Here is a 19,272-nt window from a genome sequence, read left to right as displayed (position 1 = left end):
AGTCACCAAATGAAGATATGAAACATATAACACACATGGATTAAATTTATTTAGAGAAAGAGTTCAACCCTAAATCTGTACCTGTAGATCTCAGAAAGCATGAGGCATTCAGGCAACGATCACTGATAGATTTGAGTTAATGCAGAAACAGATAAGCAATTCATACTACTGGGTCACAGAGAACACACTGATCTTCCCCACACATGGAAGCAGAAGATGCACTTGCCAGTGCAGCTCTGGTGGCCATCTGCAAGAACAAAAAAAAAGATCTAAAGTTGACGAAAGGGCTGTGGGTAAATGATGACTGCCACAGGAAATTGCTCATTTGAAGAACTGCTTGGTTTAAGTTAAGTCATACACTTCTTTGCAATGGAAAAACCTCCCTGTCATCTCTCTAAGAATAATCAGGCTACAGTTGAAAAAAATGCCTTATTGTTTCATAAACTACACACCAATTCTTTATTTGAACGCATCCATCTTTTTAAACAGCTGGGTCCATTTTGAATGTTCTTGTTTTAAACTTAGCATTTTTGCGGCTGTAAGTGGTTTTATGAATAAATCGTGCCGGCAGACAACACAGTGGAATTGGGCAATGCTCAGATGATTGAAAGGAGCAATATTTAAAACATCCCAAGCAACCTACTGAAAATGTGGATAAAGGTTGTCAGAACACCCTGACTATTCCCCCTCACCTTTGGAAGGCTCTAGAAAGTCCAGAATTTCAGAGGGAGGCCTTTGGCCAATGAAGCAGTCACTTTGGTTTTAAGTCAGCTGTCGACCAGGAGAGTTTCAGAGCACTTCTCCCCAGGCCTCCAGAACACTATCAACAGGAGTAAAAAGATGAACCCAGAGCCCTGCATGTTCCTGGCAACCAACACCCTCTCAACTAACACACTGCCACAGCGCTATGATCTGCCTATCTCAGGTTAATTCCAGCACGACCTTTATATCAGGTTATACTTTTTAAAAATAAGAAATCCAAGACTCTCACCTGGATTTTTATTCCTGTGAGGCTCAGTACATCCCCTCATGTGACCCTAATCCTCAACTCTCAAAACCCTTCTCCTTGTCTTCATAGTCCACCATCGGCAAAATCTCTCCTCCGTCCGAGGCTTACGCATCAACTTCTTCTCTGAATGTTGCCTTCACCTATGGCTCTAGGAGGAAACCTGTCATTCCCTGAAGGCTCAGCTTCCCTGCAGCCATTTCAAGTGGCAGCTGCTTTCTTTCTTACCCTCCTCTAACAGCTAGACCTCCAGGTGGAGGAGAAGTCCTTCTAGAACCACACTGCCACTCTCAGATCATTTTCCCTTTTCCTTAAAACTCCAATTTTGAATGTCATATCATCAGACCAAAACCCAAACTGTCCCTCCTTCATGGAGTCCAACATTACTACTGTCATAATCCTTGTTGATTTCAACATTTACAGTTGATCTTTCCAATACACTGATTGTAGTGGGATGAATGGCGGCCCCCCAAAAGATATGTCCACATCCTAATCTCTGGAACCTGCACTACCTTATACGGCAGAAGAGTGAATATTACCTTCTATGACAAAATTAATTTAAGGATCTAGATGGGAGAGCAAGCATTTATCCTGGATTACCTGATTGGGCCCAAAATGCAATCAAATGTATTTTCACATAAGACAGATACACAGAGGAGAAGAGACAGATGAGAAGGAGGCAGTGAGACCAAGGAGGCAGACACTGAAGAGACACAGCCACAAGTCAAAGAACGCCAACTGCTGCTAGAAGCTGGAAGAGGGAAAGAACAGCATGATGTTAAATGTATGTGTCAAGGGGCCAGGCACGGTGGGTGGCTCACATACGTAATCCCAGCAGTTTGAGAGGCCAAGGCGGGAGGATCACCTGAGGCCAGGAGTTCGAGACCAGCCTGGCCAACACGATGAAACCCGATCTCTACTAAAAATACAAAAATTAGCTGGGCATGTTGGTGCATGACCATAATCTCAGCTACTCGAGAGGCTGAGGCAGGAGGATCACTTGAACCTGGGAGGCTGCAGTGAGTCGAGATTGTGCCACGGCACTCCAGCCTGGGTGACCGAGTGAGGCTCCGTCTCAAAGAAATAATAAAATAAAATCAATTTTATATGTCAATCTGACTGGGCTATGAGAAGCCCAGATATTTGGTCAAATGCTCTTGTGGGTGTTCCTTTTAGGGTGTTTTGGATGAGATTAACATTTATATTGGTGGACTGTGTAAAAGAGATGGCCTTCCCCAGTGTGGATGAGCCTCACCCAATCATTTGAAGGCCTGAATACAACAAAAAGGCTGACCCAGCCCTGAATAAGAAAGAAGTCCTCTTGTCTTCAAACTGTCTGCTTTTGGACCCAAAGGCAGTTGAAAAATCAACTCTTCCTAGGTCTTGAGCCTGCTGGAACTACCCGCCATTGGTTCTCCTGGTTCTCAGGCCTTCAGACCAGGATTGGACCTGTATCATCAATTCTCCTGGGTCTCCAACTTGCCAACTCACCCCGCAGATCTTGGGACTTGTCATCCTCCTTAACTGCATGAGCCAATTCCTTATAATAAATCTCTCAGACATGCGCGTGCACACCCTATTGAGTCTGTTTCTCTGGAGATCTAATACAAAAAGATACTTTCCTAGAGCCTGCAGAGGGAGTGTGGCTCTGCTGACACTTTGATTTCAAACTTGTGTCCAGCACTGTGAGAGGATAAATTTCTGTTGGTTTAGGACCCCACGTTGGTAGTAATTTGTTATGGCATCCACAGGAAGCTAATATATCTGTTAATACATATGTCCTCTCTGGACTCCTCTCCTTTAGCAACTGTTCTTCCACCCTATGTGGGCCGCCATTTCTAGTCACCTCCTACCTACGACACTTTATTGCCAGTTACTGTACATTACCTGAAATCTCAGTTTCAAGCACCTACTCTCACCAACTTTTGTCTTTCTAGCACATTCCTTCTAGTAGTCTGCCTCGAACAATACTTCAGCCCACTGAACCTATACTACATTGAGCCTACCATCTTTATCTTGTCTCCCTCACAGCCTGATTTCTCTCTTGAACCAACCTCCATGCCTGCATTCGATATTATATTTTCTTTGCACACACTCAAACCCCCTCCTTGCCACTTCTCTTCCTTTGTCATACTTTTCTATCAAAACCCAACCCTATCCACTCTCTGCCTTCACCCACACAATGTGTGGTGGGAGTGAAATACACAGCTATGCTGACTGGTCTGACACTGAATTCACAACTACCAACCTCAAGTGAGTCATTCCAATATCAGTTTAAATGTCACTACCTCAAAAAGGCTTTCCCTAGTCATCCAATTTAAAATACAAAATAATAACTTTATTGAGTGATATGGTTTGGATGTGGGTCCTCTCCAAATCTCATGCTGAAATGTGATTCCCAGTGTTAGAGGTGCGGTGTGGTGGGAGGTGACTGGATTATGGGGGCGGATCCCTCAAGAATGGTTTAGCTTCATTCCCTTGGTGATGAGTAAGTTCTCAGTCCACAGGAGACCTGGCTGTTTAAAGGAGCTGACTCCTCCTCCTCTCCCCTCTTGCCCCTGCTCTCGTCCTGTGATCTGCCTGCTTCTGCTAAGCCTTCTGCCATGATTGTAAACTTCCTGAGGCTCTCACCAGATGCTGAGCAGACACTGGTACCATGTCTGTACAGCCTGCAGAACCGTGAGCCAGTTAAAACTCTTTGTAAATTACCCAGTCTCAGCTATTCCTTTATAGTAATGCAAAAAATGAATACATTGAGATACCATTCATATGACATGAAATTCACCCACTGTAAAATTCAGTGGTTTTTAGTATAATCAAAGTTGTACAATCATAACCAATATCTAATTTCAGCACATTTTCATCACTCTAAAAAAGAAACCCAATACTCATTAGCAGCCATTTCCCATTCCTCCCTCTCCCGAGCCCCTGGCAACTACTAATGTACGTTCTGTTCATTTGCCTATTCTGTATATTTCATAATGTCTCTATGCATTTGCCTATTCTGTACATATCACATAAATGGAATAACACAATATGTGACATTTTGTGTCTGACTGATGTTTTCAATGTTCACTTATGTTTTAGCATGTATCAGTACCTCATTTCTTTTGATTACCCAATAGTACTCCATTGTATTGGTAAACTACACTTTGTCCAGTCACCAGTTGATGGATATTTGGGTTATTTCCACTTTTTAGCTCTTCTGAATAATGCTGCTATGACCATTCACATACAAGTTTTTGTGGAGACACGTATTTTCAGTTCCCAAGGAGCAGAATTGTTGGATCACATGGTAAGTCTATGTTTAACATTCTAAGAAACCGTTAAACTGTTTTCCAATGTGGCTACACCATTTTATATTCCCACCAACAAAGTATAAGGGTTCTGATTTTTCTACACGCTTGTCAACACTGTTATGGTCAGTCTTTTTTATTTAGCTGTCCTACTGGGTATGAAATAGCACCTCACTGTGTTTTTGATTTGTGTTTCCCTAATGATTATGTTAAGCATCTTTTCAAGTGCATATCAACCACTGGTATATCTTCTTTGGAGAAACATCTATTCAGATCCATTCCCCAATTTTTCCCCCAAGTTACTTTTTTTTTTTTTTGAGATGGAGTCTCACTCTGTCACCCACGCTGCAGTACAGTGGCACAATCTCAGCTCACTGCAACCTCCACCTCCTGGGCTCAAGTGATCCTCCTGCAGCCTCCGGAGTAGCTTGGATTACAGGCACCCACCACCATACCTGGCTAATTTTTGTATTTTTTGTAGAGATGGGGTTTCACCATGTTAGCCAGGCTGGTCTCAAACTCCTGGAGTCAAGTAATCCATGCGCCTCAGCCTCCCAAAGTGCTGGGATTACAGGCATGAGCCACCACGCCCGGCCTAATTTACATATTTTATTGTGGTAAAAACATACAACATAAAACTTACCACCTTAACCATTTTTAAGTGTATAGCACAATAGTAGTGTTAAGTATGTTCACGTTGCAAGAACTTTTTCATTGTGCATATCTGAAACTCTATACTGATGAAACAGTAATTTCCCATTTTCTCCTCCCAACTGATAATTACCATTCTAATATTTTCTATTCAGTGGGTTATCTTTTTACTTTCCTGGTACCCTTTGAAGTACCAAAGTCTTTAATTTTGTTGAAGTCCAATTTGTCTATTTTTCTTTTGTTGCTGGAGCTTTTGGTGCTATATTTAAGAAGGCACTAACTCAAGGTCATAAAGACTTACATCTAATCTCTTCTTCTAAGAGTTTTATAGTTGTAGCTCTTACATTAAGGGGTCTATAATCCATTTTGAATTCATGGTTTACAAGGTATAAGGCATGGATCCAAATTCATTCTTTCGTCTGTGGATATCCAGTTGTTGTCTCAGCATCATATTTTGAAAAGACTATTCTTTCCTCCATTGGATGGTCATCACCCTCACTGAAAAATCGACAACAAATACAAGGGTTTATTTCTGGAGTCTCAATTCTGTCCTCATGCCAGTATCACAGTCTTGATTACTATTTCTTTGAAGTAAGTCTTAAAATCAGGAAGTGTGAGTCTTCCAAATTTGGTATTCTTTTTGAAGACTGCTTTGACCATTCTGGGTCTCTTGTATTTCTATATGAATTTTAGGATCAGTTTACAGGGTTATGCAGACAAGCAGTTGAGATTTTCATAGAGATTGCACTGAATCTGTAGATGAATCGGGGAGTATTGTCATTTTAAATGTTAAGTCTTCTAACCCATGAACACAGCATGTCTATTTCCTCAAGTCTTAATTTCTTCTTCTTCTTTTTTTTTTATTGAGATGGAGTCTCTCTCTGTCACCCAGACTGGAGCGCAGTGGTGCAATCTTGGCTCACTGCAACCTCCACCATCCAGGTTCAAGCAATTCTCCTGCTTCAGCCTCCCAAGTAGCTGGAACTACAGGCATGCACCACCACATCCGGCTAATTTTGTTCTTTCTTCCTTTTTTTTTTTTTTTTTTTGTAATTTTAGTAGAGATGGGGTTTCACCATGTTGGCCTGGCTGGTTTCAAACTCCTGACCTTAAGTGATCCACCCACCTGAGCCTCCCAAAGTGCTGGGATCACAGGCATGAGTCGCTGCGCTCAGCCTGTTTCTTTCAGTCATGTTTTGCACTTTTTAGTGCCAAGTTTAGTACTTCTTTGATTAAATGTAATCCTATTTTTGTTCTTTTTGATGCTACTGTGAATGAAACTGTTTTCTTAATTTCACTTTCAGATTGTTCATTGTTAATATAGAGAAATATAACTAATTTTTGCATTTTTTGTAGTAGGTTGGTACAAAAGTTATTGAGGTTTTTGCCATTAAAAGTAACGGGGAAACCACAATTACTTTTGCACAAACCTAGTATTTTTGTATTGATTTTGTATCTTATAAACTTGGTAAATTTATTATCTATAATGGTTTTTTGTGTGTATTAGTTAGGATTTTCTATATACAAGATCATGTCATCTGTGAAGACAGGTAGTTTTACTTCTTCTTTTTCAATATGGAGGCATTTTGCTTGCTTTCCTGCCTAAGTGCCCTGGCTAGGACCATCAGTACAATGTTGAATAAAAGTGGCAGGAGTGGACATTCTTGTCTTTTTCCTGGTTTTAGGGGGAAAGCTGTCAGTCTTTCACTATTAAGTATGATGTTAACTGTGGGTTTTTCTTTCTTTTAAGAGATAGGGTCTCACTCTGTCACCCAGGCTGGAGTGCAGTGATGCAATCATAACTTATTGCAGCCTCAATCTCCCAGGCTCAAGTGATCCTCCCGCCTCAGTCTCCGGAGTAGGTAGGACTACAAGTGTATACCACCAAGCCCAGCTAATTTTTTTTCATTATTATTATTTTGGTAGAGATAGGGTCTCGCTATGTTGCTCAGGCTGGTCTCTAATTCCTGGCTTCAAGTGATTCTCCACCCTGAGTCTCTCGAAGGGATTAAAGGTGTGAGCCACTCTGACTAGCCAGCCACTGTGGGTTTTTCATAGATGTCCTTTTTCAGGCTGAGAAAGTTCTCTTCTATTCACAGTTTACTGCATTTTTTTTTAACCGTGAAAGAGTGTTGGGTTTTGTCAAATTCCTTTTTCATATTTATTGAGATGATCTTATTTTTCGTTCTTTAGTCTGTTAACGTGGTTATATTGTATTGATTTCTGCACGCAAACCAACTTTTGCATTTCAGGGGTAATTCTCATTTGCTCATGTTGTATAATCCTTTGTATGTTCTTCCAAATTTGGTTTGCTAATATTACTTTAAAAAAAAAAAAAAAAAAAAACTAAGAGATTCAAGACGTAATAGTCTAGAAGTAGCAAATTGGAAAGCAGGTAGAAAAATAATCAGGATGACTAGTGTAGGCAGAATTCTGTTTACCTTCAGCGAACCCTGTCCTTGTATGATCTCTTCCCCTTTGAGTGTGGGTGGAACCTATAAATATGATAAGCTATCATTCCTTTGATTACATTAAGTTATAAGGCAAAAGGGAGATTACAATGGGTGGGCCTGGTCTAATCGCATGAGCCCCTTAAAAGCCGTATTTCTCTGGCTGACTGCAGGAAAGGAAATCAGAGAGATGCATTCTAGTTGGCCTAGAAGAAAGCAAATATTTGTGTTGCAAACTGCCTATGAGAGTCACATGAAGAGAAACTGCAGGCCGCCTCTGGGAGCTGAGACTCATCCTCAGCTGGCTGCCAGCAGGAAAATGGGGACCTCAGCACCACAGCTGCAACTAAAGAAATTCTGCCAACAGGGAGCTAGCAGGAGGCCCTCTAAGCCCTAGGTGATAACTACAGCCTCAGCTGACACTTTGATTTCAGCTCAGTGACACCTGGAGCAGAGAGCCTGGACTTCTGACTTACAAAAACGAACACAATAAATTTCCACTATTTTAAGCAGCTAAATTTGTAGTAACTTTTTATGCAAAAACACAAAGTTAAAACAGTGAGCACAAGTCCTGGTTTGTCCAAGATAATCACAGTTTATGCATGCTGTCCCTGCATAATTAATAGTGCCCCCTTTCACTCTCCAGTGGGTCTGGTTTAGATGATGTTACATGGTCACCCTAATAAAAATGTCAACCCCTAAATATGCATGGGATGTGAGAGAATAAACAACCACCTGAAAGGGTTGCAGGGAAGTGGAGTTCTTCCAGGACAGCCAAATTTCAATAGAGACGGGGCGGGGGGGGGGGTGGTGAAAGAAATGTGTGGAGAAGCAGCTGAAAGTGAGGGTAGCTTGCTGGCCAAGGACCAGCAGTGCTAAAGGGAGCTGAGCTGCGGAGGACTGACTATGAGAAAGCTGGGCTGGGGCAGGACGCACAGACCATGATAAAATGCTGGTGTCACCCAACACAAGAGGCCAGACAGCTTAAACGAGGACACTGACTGATAAAAGCAGAGGCAGGGGCCACGGCAGACCCAGCCTCAGCAGTTTCTTTGAGAAGAGTTGGCCATTGGGTTAAAGGACTTGATTTTGTATATGTTGTTTTTAATTTCTTCATGTGTATGTCTTAGCTTTTGATTGCCACAAATGGGGATATTGTCTTATAAGTTAAAAAAATTCTGTCTGGTTTTGTACTTTGCACAAAGTAATTGTTTAATTATGACACGTGGCTATTTAAAACTGGACAGGAGCATGCTCAGTAAGCACGCCTTTTTCCCATGAATACATATTATCTTTCATAATTCAAGAGGTGTGAGGAGAGGGACACTAGTCATATGGAAACTGAACATTGCTTCTGACCAAGGTAAGTCAACAATCTCAATTGATCCAGGTCTGTCACAAGAAAATTTGCTCTGATTCCCTAAACGGCTTACTTTTGCTACCACTAATGCCCAAACAACTATGCTGCACATTTATAAGCTGTCCATTAACATTTTCTTAAGTAAAGCAATATCATTTAACAGAGATTGTTAAAGAAATCCAAAATACTTGCTCATTTATACAAGATTTTGAAGAACACGATAAGTAACTTTGTTCAGAGGTGGACTCTGCCATCTGCTGGGAAAAAAGGTGAAATTTCCATACCATCGACCAGTCAGTTACACAATCACCCTCCATGAAGGCCCTCTACTAACTGTATCTGCAGTACAAGCGTATTTTGTATAAATGGACATACAGAGAGAGAGACTTCCTGCCAGGGAGTAACTAGATGGGATCAGTCAGATCCATCTTGGTAAAGTGAAGACCAAGGAAGCAGAGATCTGAATGAAAGGCAGAGAAGAAGGCATGTTTGCTATAAGCCTTCCTTGCATATCAAGAAAGGTTGAAGGCCGGGCATGGTGGCTCACGCCTGTAATTCCAGCACTTTGGGAGGCCAAGGCGGGTGCATCATGAGGTCAAGAGATTGAGACCATCCTGGCCAACATGGTGAAACCTTGTCTCTACTAAAAACACAAAAATTAGCTGGCGTGGTGGTGCGCACCTGTAGTCCCAGCTACTTGGTAGGCTGAGGGGATCATGAGGTCAAGAGATCAAGACCATCCTGACCAATGTGGTGAAACCCCATCTCTACTAAAAACACAAAAATTAGCTTGCGTAGTGGTACGCGCCTGTAGTCCCAGCTACTTGGGAGGCTGAGGCAGGAGAATCGCTTGAACCTGGGAGGTGGAGGTTGCAGTGAGCTGAGATCACGCCACTGCATTCCAGCCTGGTGACACAGCGAGACTCCATCTCAAAAAAAAAGAAAGGTTGAAGAGTTTCAGTTGGGAAAAATGAAAAAGGTCTGGAGATGGATGCGGGTGATGGCTGCACAACAATGTGAATGTCCTTAATGCCACTGAACTGTACTCTTAAAAATGGCTAAGATGGTAAATTTTATATTACATATATTTTACCACACAATTAATAGGAGCTTGGGAGGGAGGGAAGGAAGTAGGCAGGCATGGAGGGAGTTTGGTTTCAAGTGAATCAGAAACGCACGTATGCCCAGATCAAGGAAAAGGAAGGTTAAGGTTAAAGATCATTTAATAGTGATTTTTTAAAAAAAACCACAATTATATATCCAAAATACTTTACTTTAAAAAACTAACCTATTTAAATATGGTAATAAAAATCCTAGTAAATATTATAGTTAGTTGTTTTAATAAAGTCTTACTTTAAAAAGTATAATTTAGTAGGAAAACATGATAATCACTATAGCTAAATTAACCATTTATGTGGGAACCCTTGTTCTGATTACAAGGCTTTATCCCATGTGGGACAGACTGTAATTTCCAAACAGATACCGGGCAGAAGATCACTGCAACAATTTCTCCATCACACAGGCTCCTTTGCAGTGTGACCTTCCCACGACCATCACCAGCACCATGAGAGGAGTCCAGTTCTCCTCCCCTTCATTCTGGGCTGGCCTCAGTGACTCCTCACATAATGCAGAACACAGCAGAAGTGAGGCTGCACACCTCCCACAGCCAGGGGTGAAAGGCCTGTGCTTTGGCCCTGCTCTCCTGGACAACTGCTGTCTGGGTGCCTCCTGTAGGGACGCTGTCTCTTAAGACACAGCGGCCAAGTGGTGAAGAGCACAAGCCACATTAAGATACCACACATAGGTGGCCCCAGTGTCCGTTCTGGCAGATGCCGGCCTTCCCCATCCCAGGGCAGTCAGACATGGGAGGGAAGAACCCTCCGGTCACTCAAGCCACATCCCCCAACCCTAGTATTTCAATCACCCCAGCAAAGGCCCCAGACGGCATGGAGCAGAGAAAAGCCAACCCTCCACCCATCCAGATCTGCAGGTGTCATCAAATGATCGGTGTTTAACGTCACTAACTTTTGGGGTGGCTTATTATGCAGCAAGAGTCACTGGAACACCACAGTACTGATGGCAAGGTTACTCAAATATTTGTCAAGTGTCTCAAAGAAGAAGACTGATATAACCTTGCATGTTTGAATACAAAAATTAATATTTAGTTACTGTCCACTTTCTTATTTCCAAGTAGAGGGACTCTCTGACCCTCACTCACTCCTCTCCTAATCAGACTGGTTGGTTTTAGAGAAGGAATTGAACATGCCTAGATCAACCCCTTCCTCTCCCTTTTTTCTTCGGATCTGCACACTCCACAGAAAGCATACATTCTCCTCTCCACCCAGATCCACAAATGTTCAGGATCTGCTCCCTGCTGGAAATGCCAGCAGTTGGGTGGGGGTATATTTCATTTGGGGGCTACTGGCAAGTCCACTGTTTCCCCACAATTAAAACCACTTTCTCAAACAGACTACCATTTGCCTAATTCCTGGCTGTCATCTTGTGGGGAGGAAAAGTGAAGTGGAATTAATGAGTCTTCTAAAATTCCAATAGGAACTATTAGAAATGGTGGGCGCAGTGGCTCATGCTTGTAATCCCAGCACTTTGGGAGGCTGAGGTGGGCGGATCACCTGAGGTCAGGAGTTCAAGACCAGCCTGGCCAACATGGTGAAACCCCATCTCTAGTAAAAATACAAAAATCAGCCAGGCATGGTGGCGGGCGCCTGTAATCCCAGCTACTCAGGAGGATGAGGCAGCAGAATCGCTTGAAGTTGGGAGGTGGAGGTTACAGTGAGCTGAGATCATGCCACTGCACTCCAGCCTGGGTGACAGAGCAAGACTCCGCCTCAAAAAAAGAAAAAAGAAAGAAAGAAAAAGGAAAGAAAGAAAGAAAGAAAGAAATGGTGTTGGACGGCTGGTCTCCATGGCTCATGCCTGTAATCCCAGCACTCTGGAAGGAGGAGGTGGGCAGATGGTTTGAGCTCAGCTCAGGAGTTTGAGACCAGTCTGGGCAAAATGGCGAAACCCTGTCTCTACAAAAATTATCTGGGAATGGTGGCACATGACTGTAGTCCTAGCTACTCAGGAGGCTGAGGTGGGAGGACTGCTTGAGCCCAGGAGGTCAAGGCTGTAGTGATCCATGATCATGCCACTGCACTCCAGATGGGCAACAGAGGTGGTCTCCTGTCTCAAAAAAAAAAAAAAAAGAAGAAGAAGAAAAAATGGGTCAGAAATAGATACTCATTTATTCATTAGGAGACTTACCTATCCTAGCTGTCTCCATCTTTCTTAAACTTACTTTCCCTCTTAAACCTACTTTAACTGGGTTTTTGTCCCCACCACTCCACAGAAACTGTTCTCCAGACAATCTCCACATTGTTAGACAAAGGGTCAGTTCTTACTCATCACTTGACTGTCGGCAGCATTTGACACAGTTGATTACTTCCTCCTCCTCCAAACATATTCTTCACTTGTTTTCCAGAACACACACTCTCTTGGCTTTCATCCCACCTCACCGGAGGCAGGATCTTCCTCTTCTCCCAGATGTCCTCATATTGAAGAGCTTCAGGGGTCAGTTCTTACTCCTCCTTTTCCTTCTCTATCTTCACTCATTCTCTTCATGGTATAAGTGGTATCACCCAGTCTCATGGCTATTTTAAATATAGGCCAATGACGCCGAGATTTATACTTCTATCTCAGACTTCTCTCTTCAACTCTAGACTCACCATATACAATGACTTCAACAACTCCATACGGACGGATATCTAATAAAACTTAAGTTCAACATGTTCAGAACAAAGGGTGAATCGAGGTTCATCCTCGATCCTAACATCTAAATGCTCTCCATTCACAGCCTTCCCCATCTCAGTCTATGGCAATTCCATCCTTCTATGCTAAGGACTTTTCCTTGACTCCTCCACTCTCACAAGCCACATCCAACCCATTAGGCTGATTTATACAACGTATCGTAATTCAATCCTTTTTACAATCTCTACTACTGTCCTACCATATCTTGTTTTAATTATCATTAGAATTTCTCCTAAATGGTCTCTGCTCCTCTCTTCCTTTTCTACTGTCTACTCTTTACATGGCATCTAGACTGATCATTTAAAAATATAAATCATATCATATTATTATTCTATTCAAAACCCTATAAAGACTCCTCATTTCACTCAGAGTAAAAGTCCTTACAATGGTCAACAGGCCCACATTAATGTTTTCACCTTGTCTCCTACAATGCTCCCCTGCTCATTGCATTCTGGCCATGCTGGCTTCTTTCCCTGGATTTACAGGTATACCCCTACCCTGGGGCCTGAACACTGAACACTACCTCTGCTCTTCCCCAGATCTCTGCTGGTAAACATCTAAGTGTGCTCAAATCGCATTTTCTCAACAAGGCCTATATGACTTCCATATTCAACCTCCAATCTCCCCAGCCCTATGTTCCTGATTCCACTTGCTAATCTGCTCACGTTAGAGTCCCATTAGGTTGGCAGAAGGGCTCTGCTCCATCCAAGCAGGTGCCCAGCCTCCTCCATCTGAGGACTTCTGCCTCAGCCAGTTCCTCTGGAGACCATTCCATTTGGTCAATGTATATCGGCAGTGGAGGGTAAAGATAGAGGCACACCTGCTTCAAACTGCCTTGGCTAAGAAGTGATATATATATAATATACAACATGCCGTCCTTGTGGCCAGATAGGACTATATGACTAGTTCTCTCCAGTGGAATTTAAGCAAAGGAAACCATGGATATTAGCGAAACTTCAATCACCAAGTACCTTTTTGTTCCCTTTTCTTATACACAGAGCACACTTGCCTCCTCCCACCATGCCACACATGTCCAGGCAGAACACGTGCAGTCCGATTCAGTCGGTGCATCCAGGATCTCTGGATATGGCATAGTCTTCTTCATAAAGATCATGTGGAACTCCTTAAGATGCAATCTGTGAACTAAAAACGCAAAACTATCTGCACCAGGTTAGGCGCGGACCCAGCACTTTGGGAGGCTGAGGCAGGTGGATCACGAGGTCAGGAGATCGAGACCATCCTAGCTAACACAGTGAAACCCCGTCTCTACTAAAAATACAAAAAATTAGCTGGGCGTGGTGGCGGGCACCTGTAGTCCCAGCTACTCGGGAGGCTGAGGCAGAAGAATGGCATGACCCGGGAGGCGGAGCTTGCAGTGAGCCGAGATCACGCCACTGCACTCCAGCCTGGGCGACAGAGCAAGACTCCGTCGCCAAAAAATATATATACATACACCTTCCCTTCCTGCTCCCAATATACAATGGTGGAGCCGGAGCAGGAGCTTCTTCCTTACCCAATATCCTTCTTGGCCAGGTGGGCTCTGGCATACCGTCCAGAGGGGCTGCACAACCTTCACAACCCATCAACCTACCCTGCCAGGCCAAGTTCTCAGAGGTTTGTTTTTTTTTTTGTTTGTTTTGTTTTTTTGTTTGTTTTTAAATAGTAGTTTTATAGCTCAAATAGTTAAGGGCTTGTTCAGTTCAGTCTCATAATTTCTTTGCCAATGTAATTCCCTCAGAAACTTAGTAGGCCTTTGATCTATTTGTTTCCAGTTGATTCCATGTGCCAGTAACCACACACAAAAAGTTCTTTCCTAAGACTAATGTATTTCTTTGCCGCTTGCTTTCAACTAACAGAAGCCACCTGGAGGCCATATGAAAAAGGTCAGTTGCTTCTGGCTTTGACTGTATGATAGAATCACTTGGGGAACTTTATTTTTTCTTTCTTTTTTTTTTTTTTTTGAGATGGAGTTTCACTCTTTTTGCCTAGGCTGGAGTGCAATGGCGTGATCTCGGCTCACTGCAAACTCAATCTCTGCCTCCCGGGTTCACGCGATTCTCCTGCCTCAGCCTCCAAGTAGCTGGGATTACAGGCACCCACCATCACGCCCAGCTAATTTTTTGTATTTTTAGTAGAGACAGGGTTTTACCATGTTGGCCATGCTGGTCTTGAACTCCTGACCTCAGGTATCTGCCCGTCTTGGCCTCCCAAAGTGCTGGGATTACAGGAGTGAGCCACCGTACCTGGCCCACTTCGGGAACTTTTAAAAACAGTCTATGTACAGGGTTTCATGTACCTCAGACCAATAAATCAAAATCTCTGCAGGCAGAACCAAGGGGATTCTGATAAGCAGCCAAGCACAAGAGCCCATACCCTTAATCTGATCTTTGCTATAGGACTAGTCACCGTTTTCAACTGAGAAGGTCTACTAGGACTTTGTTGTTTAAAGCCTTTCTCAACTGTTTTGCTTTCTCTCTAGGGTCTGGAAGTAGTCTGTTTTTCCTTTCACTGCCCCAAGAGTCAGAGCTTTCTCCGGTCCCTTTCATTTATTGCTTGCGCACTAGCCAATTCTTTCTGAACTCATCTCTATCCTATGTCACCTTACCATTAACAGTCTCACATTCTGATCTTTTCCAACACTTGACCTACAGCCCGGTGGGTGTGAGGTGTGCCTTCCAAATGATCACAGATGACACATTTACCAAACTGGTTACCACTATATACAAACATGGGTTTCTGACTTTCCCTCTCCATTGTCAGTTTCCTCATCAAGTGTGCCACATGACTGCTAAGACAATGCCATACATTTTAAGATTTTAACAGAAATCTACTTCTAGTACTAAAACTTCAGTGACTTAACACAAAGTTCTTATCATGTCCCTATCACAGTCAAGTGGGTTGCTGGATATTCTTCTCCACCCATCATTCAAGGACCCAGTTTCCTTTCGCTTAATGGTTTCACCCTCCGCTGGGTCCTAATGACATTCTCTACACCAAGATAGCAGAGAGGATAGAGAAGGCACCCTGTTATTTATTAACTGTCTTCTTCTGGAGAGACACCTATCATTCTGTTTGCATTCCACTGGCAAGAACTATTCACATGGTTCCACTTAGCTACATGAAGGCTGAAATGTGTAGTCTAGACACGTGCCAACAAGAATAGGAAAAGAGTAACGCTAACAAGCTCCAGCAGTCTCTTTCACACTCATTAAAACTTAAGCTCCACAGGGCAGGAGTCTTTGTCTAGTTTGTTCATAGATGTATCCCAAATACCTCTTACAGGACCTGGCACACAGTAGGTGCTTAAAAAATAAATTTTGAATGAAAGAATGAACAGACAGGATGAATCTTAGATATGGTACCACATGGCATTTTCTTTTTAACAAAGGCAAACAAAATGGACCAAGGACTAAAATAATAAATTATACTGCATAGTTACTGAGATAAAACATTCAACAGAAATTTTTGCAAAAATCAAAATAAACTTCCAGGTACTACTTAAAACTCACATATCACATCTACAATGAAAATTCATATGCCAGCTGGTTAAACACACGCTCAAACTCACGTGTGAGCATATAGAAACTTTTTTCAAAAATATCAGTATAAACACAGCTGACAATCGCAAAGAAATTACTGTTAAATTGATAGCACATCTTTTTGTTAGCTGTAAACCTCTTTGCTCAGCCTCAAAATTCAACCACATCTTCCTCAAAGAGCAAGAGCTCGGCACGTACAGAATCTTAACTTTGAAAAGAAGTTACATCCAGACACCTACACATACTGCTAAAAGACCTTACCAGTATACATCTACCATATGCAAGGCACACATCCATCAAAATTCAGAACTGACACGTTTATCATACTAGCTTCAAAATTATGCGGGATAACAATACTTGATTTTTTAAAAAAAATTAAGTCACTTTAACAAAAATAAAAGAATTTATAAAACAAAGAAACTGAAATAAGAATAACAACACATGGAAATAAGATCTAGTTCACAACAGTGCTGTGAGGGTCAAACAGAAATGTAAGAATTCATTTGTGATTTGTAGACTTTTCTGTATGTATCTTATAACCCAATGAAAATATTCAAGAGTAGATGAAAACATGCAAATCATAAAGCAGTATCAGTCACTTGTCTCTAAATAAATGCAAAATCCCCATTTTTAAAAGGGTTATAGGTTAGTCAAATGAGGAAGTTCAAACCAGGGGGAATAAGAAGTTCCCCATTCTTCTAGCCCCAACATCCATAATGAGAATTTTCAGTAGAAATATACCAGCAAACTCAGTCATCATGAAAGGTAAAACAGCAAAAACTATCCCAGTGTAAAGAGTTAAGACTCTACACACACACACACACACAAAGTGGAAAAAACATTAACAATTAACATAGTGAAGTACCTGTACTTTTAAGAAAGCAAAAAGAAACAATTTGAAAATCTGTAAATTATCTTTATTCAATGAAAAAGAAAAGAAACTACTGTGTTTTTTCCTTTTCTTTTTTTTTTTTTCTGGATTTTAAAAGTGGCTCTTCAACACAACAGCCACCAAAAAAATGGAATTCACAACACAACAAGACCCAGGATAGGATATTCAGTTTAACAATATGTTATCGTTAAGTATAACAGAAACCTATCCAGTAAAAAAAACAAAAAACAAAAAACGGATCTTTAACAGATTTTCAGAGATGAAGGAACTAGTTAAGTGTACATGTGGGCTGAAGTTTGTTTTGTTTTTTTCTTTAATTCCTGATGTGAGTTTATTTGCTTTTTCTTGGTTGAGTTTTAAGACAACCGAAGGGAAAATAAAAACTGGTTATTAAAGCTTTCTAATACTTGAAGGCCAACAGGATAACCAGGCTAAAGAACCTAGATCCTGAATTATACTTCTGACCTTACATGTTTTTCTACCATTTAGCAAACGAACCAACAAACAAAAACTAGAGGAAAGGTTTTAAAACAAAGGCTGTAGCAACTTTTTGGAAGGAAAATATGGCATTTTTAAAACTCTGGTAATAAACTGAGAGAAAGGAAGGAAAATAATTGATGATAAACATGTTACGTAATTTATAAGAACCACAGAAAAATCAGATATTGACTTCCGCCAAGATATTATTATTTTAAAAACTACTTTTGAAGGTAAAGACACCAATGTGGCAATGGCCGTAAAATACAATGTTTTTTCCAACTTTACAGGTATAAATACTTAACTCTTCTATTTTCTACAACTTTCCTTGCAACATTTAAACCCTATAAATGTGAGGAAATTTTGCTTGCAAAAAGAACTTTAAGATTTTTTTTTTTTTTTTTTTTTTTTTTGAGAAGGAGTCTCGCTCAGTCACCCAGGGTGGAGTACAGTGGCACAATCTCTGCTCACTGCAAGCTCTGCCTCTCGGGTTCACGCCATTCTCCTGCCTCAGCCTCCCAAGTAGCCACCACACCCGGCTAATTTTTTTTTTTTGTATTTTTAGTAGAGACAGGGTTTCACCATGTTAGCCAGGATGGTCTTGATCTCCTGACCTCATGATCCGCCTGCCTCAGTCTCCCAACGTGCTGGGATTACAGGCGTAAGCCACCGCATCTGGCCTGTACAATTTTAAAATAAGAAGAAACCCACTTTTCACTTAGGAAAGAGAGCATTGCAACATTCCATTTTACTGAATAAAAGAGACCATTTCAAACGTACTGTCTTTGTTTCCTGGAATTTTTTAAAATTCTGCTTTTAAAATCAAGTGAGGAAGCACAACATTTTTGCAACCCTGGCATAAATATTAGTGTTAAGATTTTACTATACCACATCCTTATTTGGTAGGCATCCATGAGGAAACTGGCCCAGGTGCTGTTACTGATAAAACAGGTTAACATTCAGGGACACAGATGAAACACAAAGCCATTACCCAAGAGGAATGCTCCTTCATCTGGTGTTGATTGCTGTGAGGGCCACCGGCATGGCCACGCCAAAAGCAATTCTGGCAGAGCTGATAGTTGTGGCACTGCTGGCATCGGTACCGGAAACCCATCATACTCTCACACCGGCAGTAGGAGCACTCCACGGGATGGAAGACTTGTGGACAGGAGAGAAAAGGGGAAGAAAAAGGGCAGGAGAGAAGGGATGGAATAAAAGAAGAAAGAATAAATTTTCATTTGGAGAATAAAGTCAATACAGAGGAATACCAAATCTAATATAAAAACAAAGGTAAAAACAAAATTAGAGCTGGATGCGATGGCTCGCCCTTGTACTCCCAGCACTATGGGATGCTGAGGTGGGCGGATCACTTGAGACCAGGAGTTCGAGACCAGCCTGGACAACATGGCAAAACCCTGTCTCTACTAAAATTACAAAAAAATTAGCTGGACATGATGGCACATGCCTGTAATCCCAGTTACTCAGGAGGCTGAGGCACGAGAATCATTTGAACCCAGGAAGCAGAGGTTGCAGTGAGTGGAGATCACGCCACTGCATTCCAGCCTGGGTGACAGAGCAAGACTCTGTCTCAAAAACAAAACAAAACACAATTACAACTAAAGAATCTAAATTGTCTGCTAGTCTAACTAACCATTTACTAGAAAAAAAAGAAAAGAAAAGAAAAGATTTAAGACATCAGAAAAAAAATTCAACACAGACTACTGATTCTAATCTAATCATTCCAGTGTACTATCAAGGGCAATACACAACTGTATGTTACAGATCACTATTTAT

At 41.7% G+C, this 19,272-nt stretch overlaps 1 protein-coding gene across 50 annotated transcripts in view; it reads right to left on the bottom strand.

Moving 5' to 3' along the window:
• Positions 1-19,272, bottom strand: part of DTNB (dystrobrevin beta) — a 302,620-nt gene that overhangs the window by 179,509 nt on the left and 103,839 nt on the right. For all 50 annotated transcript variants that reach the window (XR_010580546.2, XR_012422596.1, XR_012422597.1 and 47 more), the window contains one exon: positions 18,470-18,636. Coding sequence is in view for 47 of the 50 variants with exons in the window: in XM_074012198.1 (XP_073868299.1) it covers positions 18,470-18,636 (167 nt within the window). In the remaining 3 variants the exon portion in view is untranslated. The remainder of the gene's footprint in view (positions 1-18,469; positions 18,637-19,272) is intronic.

The sequence above is a fragment of the Macaca fascicularis genome, chromosome 13 (assembly GCF_037993035.2).
Source record: "Macaca fascicularis isolate 582-1 chromosome 13, T2T-MFA8v1.1".
In the NCBI taxonomy this organism is placed as follows: Eukaryota; Metazoa; Chordata; class Mammalia; order Primates; family Cercopithecidae; genus Macaca; species Macaca fascicularis.
The sequence above is the reverse complement of the archived record's forward strand: the minus strand, read 5'-3'. Positions and strand labels throughout refer to the sequence as shown.